Source organism: Eriocheir sinensis, chromosome 8, assembly GCF_024679095.1.
Source record: "Eriocheir sinensis breed Jianghai 21 chromosome 8, ASM2467909v1, whole genome shotgun sequence".
NCBI lineage: Eukaryota > Metazoa > Arthropoda > Malacostraca > Decapoda > Varunidae > Eriocheir > Eriocheir sinensis.
The window spans coordinates 18561044-18573542 of record NC_066516.1 but is presented as its reverse complement, the minus strand read 5'-3'; the positions used below and the strand labels follow the sequence as shown (position 1 = coordinate 18573542).

Genomic DNA, 12499 nt, shown 5'->3' with positions numbered 1-12499 from the left:
ATTTACTTTATGGCCTTTGAAAACTTGTTGTGAGGCTAAAAATTGGTCTTGATCTGGGAGGTAGTCCAGTGACTAAAGCCTTTATAACGGCTTACTTCTAGGGATGGGCAAGTACCGTTAATTTGAGTACCGGTAGTACCGGTACCGAAAACTCAAGTACCGTTAGTACCGGTACCGGTACCAGTACCCGAAGGAGTTTTTTTTTCTTAATGACTTCTGATGAAATTCCCAAATAAATTTCCTGAAAAGAAAACTCTCTCTCTCTCTCCTTCAACTTAATATCAACTAGAGTAGAAATGCAACGTTTAGGAGCCTTCTGATTAATGTAAAATCACTTAGGTTTAAGGACAGACCACCTAGTCTGGACCATGGGGATTTGTGGTCTGATTTTCTATGTAAATCTATGTAAATCTCTCTCTCTCTCTCTCTCTCTCTCTCTCTCTCTCTCTCTCTCTGAATGAAGTGAATATTTATTTTTTCGATAAAAAAATAGCATGTATAGTTATTATGGATGTACTCGATCATAGTCTAATAACAATAAAAATATTTATTAGCAACCTAAAAAAGAAAAAGAATCGGACATGAAGAATTATCCAGTAACTCCAATAAATAAATAAAATAATAAAATAATGGAAACGGGAGCTGTGATGGAAACGGAAAGCAGGACAAAATGGTGGGAACTTGGGGAGACGGTCAGGGGGGCAGTGACTCAGCGTCTACACACACTCACACAGGGCCCATACCACATGGAGGCGGGCGAGCGCCGAGCGTCACTAAGATCCAAACGTTACCGGTACTAGCGGCAATGCGCAGTGCCGAGTGATCATTAAGCTTCCCGGAACCCAAGTGATCATGAGGCTTCGCGGTACCAGGTACCGGTACCGGGTACCGCGAGGAATCAATTCTTCGCGGTACCAGGTACCGGTACCTGGTATCGGTACCTGGTACCGCGAAGCCTCATGATCACTTGGGTTCCGGGAAGCTTAATGATCACTCGGCACTGCGCCTGGCCGCTAGTACCGGTACCGTTGGATCTTTAATGCTTAATGACCGCGCTCGCCCGCACCCTGTGGTATCGTCACTGCCCCGCTGACCGTCTCCCCAAGTTCCCACCATTTTGTCCTGCTTTCCGTTTCCATCACAGCTCCCGTTTCCATTATTTCATTATTTGATTTATTTATTGGAGTTACTGAATAATTCTTCATGTCCGATTCTTTATCTTTTTTAGGTTGCTAATAAATATTTTTATTGTTATTATCGAGTAGTCGAGTACCCATATCACCGAGATATCCACTCACTGAATGGTGATCTCTCTCTCTCGCTCTCTCTCTCTCTCTGAATGAAGTGAATATTTATTTTTTTCGATAAAAAAATAGCATGTATAGTTATCATGGATGTACTCGATCATAGTCTAATAACAATAACAATATTTATTAGCGACCTAAAAAAAAAAATCGGACATGAAGAATTATCAATAAATCCAGTAAATAAATCCGAGCAACTGGTACCGGTACCGAGCAATCTGGTACCGGTACCGTACCGTTTAGCTGGTACCGTTAGTACCGGCACTGGTACCGGTACCTGCCCACCCCTACTTACTTCCACAGTTTAAATCCGAAAATGCAGAAGAAGGAACTGGTAGTGCTGGGAGGGAGAATTATTTTCAGGAGTCCACCCTATCCAGTAAGAACTATTGTCTATCCAAATTACGCTTGGGTTTGGCCTTTCACTTACTGTTACCACTCCATTGGACTCTTCATCCATACCATCTGGCGTCTCAAAATACCGCCCCAGTGGGTTACGAATAGGTTATGGTTACGAAGTTAGAGAGGCTACGTCACCGATTTAATGTAGTTTAATGGGGCTAGGTTACATATTTGGCGGGGCTAAATCACTAATTTGGTAGGGATTCTTTCGCATGACTTCAGTCTTTTAGAAGACGAGTGTTTTCGTGCGCACGATTGAATTTGCATCAATGGTGAGTCTACTTTCTCACACACGTTATGGAGATAGGCTACGAATCTGGTGAAATTAGGCCAGAGTTTGGTGAGGATAAATTATGAATTTTGGTTGTGTTAGGCTACGAATTGCTGCGACTGGGCTACGAATTTAATTGGGCTAGGTTACTACTACAATAGATCAACGGTTTCCAAACTTTTCCAGGCTGGCCCGCACCCCCTTGGCCCCCGGGTGAGTTCCAAGCCCCCTCCTCCCCCCCCACACACATGCGAACACACACCTCTTTCTCGGTATTTGGTATTTTAATATAAGGCATACCCAGGTGTTTCTTTAGGTTAGCCTTAGTGTTTATGACAGATTTTGTCATTCAGATTTTGTAAAAACAAAAAGTTATTTATTACTCCTAATGCCGCCCTACCTTCCCTTTTTTCCTCACCGCCCCTCCAGATCTCTCCACCGCCCACTTTGGGAAACCACTGCTTATTAGTATATCATTGTTCTGGCGAGGTTTATCCTCCATCATGCTACGTTATGGGTGAGGAGATACAACGCGGCACCTTTATATTTTATTTTACTTATTTATACTCGTTCATTTAGCCTCACTGGATGCTTATGTCGTGGTAAAGGTGAACTTTCTGACTATCGCAAATAAAAGTGTTGCCAGGTGTAAGCTTACTGGCCACAAAAAATTACATTGGTGGCACTGAAGCTTCGTTGTTCACACTCACTCAACGATGCCATGAAAACTGTCACGTGTCATATTTGTAAGACGCAGAACGAACATTAAAATTATGAGGGAAGGCAGATTAACTTGCTCATTTCCGTACACATATTTTAGTTTCTGATTGGCAGGTGGACGAGTACCATAATTTCAGCTAATACATCGTTAGGGATACTCGCTCTATTTATCAGGCTTGCAATTACTCGGCAGCCGTGTAGCCTGTTATCGTAATTTCGTTTACGTTTAATTAACATGTCCGAATAATTAAAGGCCGGAATTGAAACATCTGATTTTGGATACTGGTTTGGGGAACAAGTTGTTTGTTTCGCTTCGGTACACACACTTGCAAAATTAATAGTAAACGAATAAAAAAAATGAAGCAAGTAAATATCAAAATAAAAATGATAGATAAATTAGGTAGATAGATAGGGTGAGTTGGGGAGGCACCGCACTTAAATGTAATAATGATATGAATACTACTCAAAAATATGAATAGATGAAAAAGGTGTATAAGTAAATATCATAGGTAAATAAATCAATAAATATAATTGCTTCTGTGGGTACAACACGCAACGAACCAAACACACTGCAGCTATTGACGGCAGGGGCAGCAATTTAAGGAATATATGTATATTTGATGTTCAAATGTCCATATATTTTTTTACGGGGTATTTTGCAACTCATGTCATGACTACAAAAATATGGATATGGGGAGGGATGCATTGTGCGTGCGTGTGTTTGTGTGTGTGTGCGTGCGTGTGTTTGTGTGTGTGTGCGTGCGTGTGTTTGTGTGTGAGAGAGAGAGAGAGAGAGAGAGAGAGAGAGACGTGATCTGAACCTTGATGTTGCATAATTTGTAACACGTGGCTATGGGGTATTCATGGAACAGACTTTTCTCATTCTTGTCTTGCCTCATATTTGTCTGGGAAGATTAATTATATAACTTGCGACAGTGCAGTGTGTAGATTGTTTATTTATTTATTTGATGGGCTGTTTTGTGAATGATGATGATGATAATAATACAATAATAATAATAATAATAATAATAATAATAATAATAATAATAATAATAATAGTAATAATAAATGGTTTAGGTATTCATTTTGTGTGTGTGTGTGTGTGTGTGTGTGTGTGTGTGTGTGTGTGTGTGTGTGGACAATTTTCAGAGCCACATATTCTTTTTGTATTTATTTACTTTTTGTTTAGCTCATTTACAGTTTTAGTTACCCCAAACCATCCACTCCAGATTTATGTTTTTTGTATGTCGTTGGAATCAGTGACTGTTCATATATCTCTAAAGTTCAGAGCCATTCGGACGTGACGTATTACCCTCCAAACCTTTACCGTATCTATTTTAACGCGCTGGCCAGGCTTTTAGCGTGTTTATTCTGCGGCAAAAACTGACTTTCCCTACGTCATAAACTTTTCAGAATTGAGGCCGGCGGGGTAGACCCAGGGCACTCATCTAATCTCCGAAAATCAATACTCAGTCCAGTAATTTCCTTCGCAGTGGTGGCAGGCTGGCACTGGTTGTGGTGGTGGTGGCAGTGGTGGAGGTGGAGTCTGTCATCGCACGCTCCATTTCCATTCCAGTAGCACGAATGTCACAGTGGCTTGGAGAGTAGAAGCGGCATATTCTCAGTTCAAGTGTATGTGTATTCTTAGGCTAAAAGGGTGTTGGCGTAGCGTGTGTGTGTACGGGAAGTGTTGGGATGATGGTCTGGTCACTTTTAGATTTGTTACACGGAGATCTTCGACGACTCACACATTAAAGGGACTCTGATCCCCTTGGTTGTGGGTCTTATTAAAGCAGGGAAGGAAACATGTTGGTGAAGCGTGTAATAAGTTTGGGACCAACAAGTGAGGAAGTTGATAATTAAGGCGAGTGTATATAAAGGAAGTTATAGGTGAGTAAGTTCGTGAGTAAAGCGAATTTGGAGGGTAAAAGAACGAGTAAAGAGAGCCAGTAAAGCGAACAGGGAGGAGGTTAAGAAGTAAGGCGAGTGGGAGGTTATACGATAGGCAAAGAAGTTTAAGCGAGTCAGGTGTTATGGATAGTTAGGTTCGTAATAAAAAACCTAATGAAGTTATGGGATAAAGTTAGTGAAGAATAAATCAAATAAAAATCACACACTCATATACTCTCTCTCTCTCTCTCTCTCTCTCTCTCTCTCTCTCTCTCTCTCTCTCTCTCTCTCTCTCTCTCTCTCTCTCTCTCTCTCTCTCTCTCTCTCTCTCTCTCTCCGCCCCCCCCCTGGCGTCCCCTATCTCGCGTGGAAATAGGCCTAGGGCTATCGGATAGATAAAAAAAGCCAGGTCCATCATAAGAGGAAGGGGGAGAATTAAAAATGAGTCAATTTAGCCTTCGAGGGGACCTGCGATACTCCCCTTCTTAGAGAGTTTGTCTTAAGAGTGAAGGCCGGGGAAGGAAGGAAGGAAGGAAGGAGGGAGGGAGGAAGGGAAGGTAAATTAGCCTGTCCCCGAGATTACTAGTGGAAGGGAGGGGAAAGGAGCCAAGATATTTGTTTGGATTTTACGCAGATAGAGAGAACGTTGAGATTATAAATGGACGGGTAGAGGATCCAAGATTATTTTGTTTTTACACAGAAAGATAGACAGAACATAGAGATTATGAAGTAAAAAATCCAAGGTTTAGTTTTTAAGTAAAGATGAGAGAGCACAGAAGAGTAAAAGATCCGAGATTGTTCAACTTTTACACAGAAAGATTGACAGAACATAGAGATTATCAATGGAGAAGTAAAGTCACCCAATGTTTAGTTAGTTTTTACACTGAAAAATAAACAGACCATAGAGATTATCATGGTAGCGGTGTAGGGTCGAAGATTGTTTACTTTTTACACGGAGATAAACAGAGCATAGAGGTGATTAGGGGAGTAAATGATACTCTTAAAGATGACACAGCATAAAGAATATAATTGGAGGAGTAAAGGATTCAAGATTATTTAGTTTTTACATAGGAAGATGGACAGGTCATTATGCGTCAGCCGTCTGGAGGAGAGAAAGAACTTAGTTACCAAATTAAGAAAAGGAAAGGAGCGAGATTAACCTATTCCAAAGATTACCAGCGGAACGGGGAAGAAAAATAGCCCCGACTTTTGTACGTAGAGAGATGGGGGTGTTATAATAGCCGGAGAGAGAGAGAGAGAGAGAGAGAGAGCGCAGTTGGCTACCAAATTACGAGAAGGAAAGTAGATAAATTAACCTATTCCAGAGATTAGTAGCGAGGGGAGAAAGACTTGCATCGATATTTGTTTACATTTTATATATGCGAAGAGAGGCGGAGTGAGTAAGAGTTAGCTGGAGGGAGAGAAAGAAGTAGGGGAAAAAAATTCTTATCTACAATTGTTTATTTTTCATATATAGAAAGAGGCAAGTGGAGGATAGCAGGCCGGAGGGAAAAAGGAGAGGTGAGGAGCCAAAAAAGTACCTACTGATATTTTTAACTTTTTATATAGTGGATGATAGACAGTAGAATTTTCTTTAGCTTTCACGCTCCAATCCAGATATTTGTTTACATTTTACATATGCGAAGAGAGGTGAACGGAGTAAGTGTTAGCTGGAGGGAGGGAGAGTGGGAGGGAAGGAGTAGGGGAAAAAGGGGTATCTACATAAACTTTTCATAGAGGGAATGTAGGCCGAAGGGAAAATGGAGATGAGGGTTTGAAAAGAAGTTACTGATATTTTCGTTTACTTTTTACATAATGAATGATAGAGAGTTTGCTTTAGCTTTTACGCACCTATCGAGATAATACTTATATATATCTGAAAACAAACTCCGGAGACTTATTGATTAGAGTTTTATGATGGAATATTATTGGAGTGAAAGTTGGTTATTCCGAGTATATTTTTTTTCATTTGTGTACCTCATAATATATTTTTTCATGGTGCGTACAAATTGGCGAAAATACCCTTCATGAGAGGTGGCGGGGGAGGGGGGGGGGTTACGCAGTCAGTTCTCGAGTTACGGCAATTAGTACTTTTAAGCCTTGTAATGTTTGTGAGGTGCAGCACTGCGGCGGCCGATATAATGAGGCAAAACAAATCTCTCTCTCTCTCTCTCTCTCTCTCTCTCTCTCTCTCTCTCTCTCTCTCTCGTTCACTTTTTCTCTTTCTTTGTCTCTCTCTCTCTCTCTCTCTCTCTCTCTCTCTCTCTCTCTCTCTCTCTCTCTCTCTCTCTCTCTCTCTGACTGATATCTTATACCTGGCCGGTCAGTATAAGTTGTGTTCGTTGTTACGTTAATTAAATTGTTATGGTTTTCATGCGCGTGGCCTCGGCGCTGAGTTACGTTACGGTGAGGCAGTTAATGTGTTAGTGTGTGCCTGGCAGTGCTGTCGGCAGGGTCATTAATGCTGTATTAATAGTGTTTGTAAATTGCTCGTTGTTCGTAATCGACTGCATTAACTTTTTTTTTTTTCATTCCGTTTTTTCTATCGTGTGCTGGTCGGCAAATGATTTTTTCCTCTATTATCTAGCATTTTTTTTCCGCGTAAATTTTTCAGAGCATTTTTTTTCCGCGTAAATTTTTCAGAATGGATCATTAACTTTTTGTCCCATTCACGTAAGGTAATTTTTTTTTAATGTGTGTAAATATATGCACGAAGCCATTGTGGAGTTAACTGAGAACGTGGACGCAATAACGAATATGTAGCCTTATTGTTTCTTTGTCTATTTATTCTTTCACTCATTCATGCATTCATTCACTTATTTGCCACTCTACCCATTCTTTCATTCACTCACTCACACTATTCGCCGTTCATTTCACTCATTCATTCCCTTATTCGTTACTTAATTTCTCCTTTAATTGATTTTCTTATTCCTTACTCTTTCCTTCTTCCATTTCTCCAGTGTTCGTACCTTCAGTCATTCTTCCATTTTATCTCTTCATTCTTTCATTCAATCCTTTATTTCTTTCTTTATCCTTTCTTTCGTTTATTTCCTTATTCGTCGCCTCATTCATTCATTAATTCATGCACTTCACTGTTTATACCTATCTCCCTTCCTACTTACCTTTCTTCTTTCCTACCTACCTACCGACCTACCTACCCTCGCTCCTTATTTCCTTCCTTCCTTCCTTCCTTCCTTCCCTCCTCCCTTCCCTCCTTCCTTCATTCCTTCCTTCCTTCAGCCGGTTTCCACTACGATCAAGAGAAGGAAATGTCAGGTAAACTTCATTCGTAACTTGTGAGGGAAAGGCGGGGCAAGGTGGGCGCCAGTACGACCTCTTACTTGTTTTAGTGCTGGTGCTGGTAGTAGTGGTGGTAGTAGTGGTGGTGGTGGTGGTGGTGCAGGTGGGGCGTGGTATCAGCAGGTCAGCAGCACTCTGGTCAAAGGTTGCAATAACACAAGACACGAGTAATAATCAAAATAATTTATTGTTGGGTATTAACAGTTCCACGTTGAGGGTTTGCAGTAGTGTATCGCGTGCGTCGTGTTTGCTTACCTCTGCTTAACAATAATGTAAACTGTTATGAATGCACCTTTAGCCTTAACTCTCTCCTCTCCTTCCTTCTGCTTTCCTCTCTAACTTTCTTCTCTTCTCTCCTTTTTGTTCTGCTCTTCTCTCCCTTCTCCTCTCCTTTCTTCTGCTCTCATTTCCTTTCCTGTTCTCGCCTCTTCTTTCCTCTTTCCTCTTCTCTTTTCTCCGTTCTTCTTTCCTCTGTTCTCCCCTCCACTCCGCTTTTCTGTTCTTTCTGCTCGTCTTCTCTCTTCGTACAGGTGAATATGTAATGTGAATAGATAGTGAAGGGGTGTCGTTCCTATCAGTGCTAATTGTCTATCACCCCCAGAAGTGTCCATGCTAACGGTGCTCAGCCTCAGGATCATCAGCATCAGAGGAGGAGATGAGGTAGTGAGAACAAACAACAAAAATATATGAGAGGAAAGTAATCACGGTTGTATAGAGTTCACACTAAATGAGGCACAGCTTATTAACATCATTACCAACAGTTCCATTGACGTGAAGGTGAACATAAAAGTATATATCTCACACACTTAATAAATAGAACCTAAGTCAAATCCAGTCTCGAAGTATCGTAGAATTGAAGTGGCCATGATTGCTGTCCTTCCCTCAGACTCAAACTGGCGTGATAGTTGCGACGAAAAGAGACAGAAAACACATAAATACTAATGATAACAAGCGTGAAGGGGAAGTGAGGCGCCCGGCACACACGCAGCGCCCTGGAGTCCTCAGGAGGTGGAGGGTACGAAGATGTTTGCGACACGACATCTCGGGAATCGTGTCTGTAACTTGTAGGTCGGCCGTTCATGGTGCGTGGTGCGGCTGACTGCGGGGCTGGCGTAGGGGGCCTGGGGGGGGCGTAGAGGGAGCCGTGTGCCCTGAGGGTCGTCAATTTGTCGTGAGCCAGCCAGCACCAGCACCACCACGCCACAAATGCAGCGACAGGGGGTGTTGGCAGGGACGGGCGCGGCGCTACCAGCCATCACAGCCACGGGACGAGCGTAAGTCAGGACTACGTTATGGCTTCGTCCTTTCACCGCCTCAGGAGAACCCGGAGCGCTTGGTGACGGCCAGGTGGGTAGTCTGCCACCTGCCCAGTTTCCGGTCGCCTCGCTCCAGGGACCCGGTCATGAGGTAACCGAGGCGGTGGTCGGCGGGGGTAAGGGCGGCGGAGGTGAGCACCAGTCTGAAGTCCCCGTCCTGGTGCCCGCGGAAGGTGCCCTCGACTACTACCTCTCCCTCACGTGTTGGCACCACCCGCCCGACCGTTTTGTGTCTGCAAAATTGAACAAGGCGAATTAGTACGTACGTAAAACACAGAAGTATGCAAGGGACCAGTCACCCCTCACAGGCCAGCTCCTGTATATAGCAACATGCACCTGTCCTTGTGCCTAGAGAGAGGACAAAGTATTGGCACCATGTATGCACCTCCTTTCCCTCTGACCCCACCACCTGCTCTACCGTCCGCCTGGAAAAACAAGGGTATTGCGCCGTGCATCCGCCCCCATTCCCCATGACCCCACCACCCACCCTATCGTCTTCTGCTTGCAAAGAGGACAAAGGTATTAATAGAGTGCATCCACCTCCTTCCTGCATCCACCTTCTTCCTTATGGCCCTTTCACCTACCCCACCGGCTTTTGTCAGGAAAAAGAGGACAAGGATATTAGTACCGTACATCCACCCCTGGCTCCAAACTTTAAGACCTGCATGCCACCCCACCAACAGTTAATCCCACCCATGACTCTTCACAGCACATTGCCCTCGCCCAACGCAATGGAGACAATGGCAATGCAGTGACAAGTCTTTATACAGTGACATTCGAATCGGTACTCCGCACCCCAACTCTTCCATTTATACCCCACCTCACCTATCCCACTCAACCCACTCCACCTTCTCACCCCAACCCTCTCCATTTCCCCCACCCCCTCTTCATCTCAGTTTCACCCATGGTCTCACCCTTACTCCTGTGCATCTCACCCCACCCCATCATCATCTCCCCCACGCTCTTCATCCCACCCCACTCCTCTGCATCTCCCCCACTCCTCTCCATCTCACTGCACCCCTCTCCATCCACCCCACTCCTTATCTACCGCAATATCTTCCTGTAGCCCACTCCACACTACTCCACATCCTCACCCCTCCCCTCTCCATTCCACTCCATCCCCCATCCACCACCATCACTTCCTGTAGCCCACTCCACCCTACTCCACATTATCACGCCTCCCCTCTCCATTTCCGCTCCATCCCCCATCCACCACCATCACCTCCTGTAGCCCACTCCACCCTACTCCACATCCTCACCCCACCCCTCTCCATTCCTACTCCATCCCCCACCATCATTTCCTGCCCCTTCACCATGCAGTCCCACCCACCGTTGCATGACTGACCGGCCGTTCCCTTCTCATGCACGCAGTCACGCACACGGCTCACGTCTCCCTCAGCTTAATGTAATGTAAATATATATAACGTTCTATTTTGCACTGAACATTATCGTAGAAGTATTTGCCCAGCTTATTAATTCAAGTAGTTTGGCTTTCTCTTTATTTGTGCATTCTTTTCGTATTGTAGGTGTTTTGCATTTCTCTCTCTCTCTCTCTCTCTCTCTCTCTCTCTCTCTCTCTCTCTCTCTCTCTCTCTCTCTCTCTCTCTCTCTCTCTCTCTCTCTCTCTCTCTCTCTCTCTCTGGTTCGACAGAAAGAGAGAAGAGAAAGAAGGCAGAAAGGAAGGAAAGGTCAGTAGCCTATACCGTGAGAGTGACAGAGGAGGCAAAAAACAAACAAAAAAAACAAGGGTAAGAAAGAGGAATACACAGAGGAGCGAGGACATGGTGAATAGGAAGACATGAAAGGAGAGAAGGACGGAAGATTGCATAGGGCGAGAGGACGAAGGGAAGGGAGGAAGGAGGTGGGGGGGAGGGGAATAAAGACTACATATAAACAGGCACAGGAAGGAAAAGGTGGATAGGAAGAAATAGTGGTGAATAGGAGGAAACGAAAGGAAGAAAAGAAGGAAGATTGGATAAGACGAAAGGAAGGAGGGAGGGATGGGGAAGTGGAATAAAGACTAGGTATAAACAGGCACAGGGAGAGGAAGGTGGATAGGAAGAAATAGTGGTGAATAGGAGGAAACGAAAAGAAGAAAAAAAGGAAGATTAGATAGGACGAGAGAAGGTAGGAGGGAGAGGGAAGTGGAATTAAGAGTAGAGTAGGTATAAACAGGCACAGGGAGGAGGAGAGGGGGAGGGAAGGGATGGAGTGGACGGAGTGGAGAGCGTGGAGTGAGTGGGTGTACTTGTAAGGGCAAAAGAGGCAGGGCTGAAAATGTTACGTAATTGGAATAGAGGAATAAAAAAGACGGAAAAAAGAAAGATTTGTTGGTATGGCAGAGAGAGAGAGAGTGTAGGCACAGTAAAGGAAAGGAAAAGAAAGGGAAGGGGAGGAGGAAGGGGGAATAGGAAGAGAATAAGGGGGTGTTGGAAGGGGTGTGGATGGAAGCAGAGGGAAGGAATAGGATGCAAAAAAAAATAAAAAATAAAAGGAAGGGATGAAGGAAAAGGGTGTCGGGAGAAGGAAGAAAATACAGATAAAAAAGGAAAGGGGTATAGAGAAGAGGTGAAAAAGGGGAGAGAAAAAGAGTGAGTACTGAATAGGCAGGTTACGCGGGGACAAGGAGGGAAGAGGGGAGGTGACAGGGTGTATGGAGGCATGGGGGCAGGGGGTTAAGGGGAGGTAGGAGTGTAGGGTGTGTGTGTAGTGTGTACTTGTAGGGGCGAAGACGTGTTGGAGCATCAAGCCTGAATTTTGATTTAATTACGGAGCCGAGGTGAGCCTATTGACGTGTGTAGCAAGGAGAGGGGGGGGGGGCGACGAGGGGCTCTTAGTCTGCCTCCCCCTCCTCCTCCACCTCCTCCTCCTCCTCCTACTCTTCTACTTCCTCCTCCTTGTCCGACTTTACTTCTCCTTCCTGCTCCTGCTCTATTCATGCCCGCCACGCCCCCTCCACACTTCTCTCTCTCTCTCTCTCTCTCTCTCTCTCTCTCTCTCTCTCTCTCTCTCTCTCTCTCTCTCTCTCTCTCTCTCCAGTTTAAGTACTCAATCGCCCTATCGACCTTCCATAAGTTTGTTTGTTTGTTTGTTTTCTATCTAATATTTTTCCAAGATTGGGCGCCTAAGTTTCTTCTCTTCAAATCTCGGCCTCTTACAGTTTTTCTCCCTCACACTTTTTCTCGGTCTATTTTTAAACATTTTGTGGGTCGCTGCTCTCCATCCCTCTCCATATCATCTAATCAATCTAAGACTCCCTTCTCTCTCTCTCTCTCTCTCTCTCTCTCTCTCTCTCT

General features: G+C 44.2%; 1 protein-coding gene across 2 annotated transcripts in view; it reads right to left on the bottom strand.

Annotated features, from left to right (window-relative positions):
* Window positions 1–8053: 8053 nt before the first annotated feature.
* LOC126995621 (uncharacterized) overlaps window positions 8054–12499 on the bottom strand; it is a 77622-nt gene continuing 73176 nt past the window's right edge. For both annotated transcript variants that reach the window (XM_050855333.1, XM_050855334.1), the window contains one exon: window positions 8054–9436. In XM_050855333.1, the coding sequence (XP_050711290.1) occupies window positions 9202–9436 (235 nt within the window). In that variant the 3' untranslated portion in view covers window positions 8054–9201. The remainder of the gene's footprint in view (window positions 9437–12499) is intronic.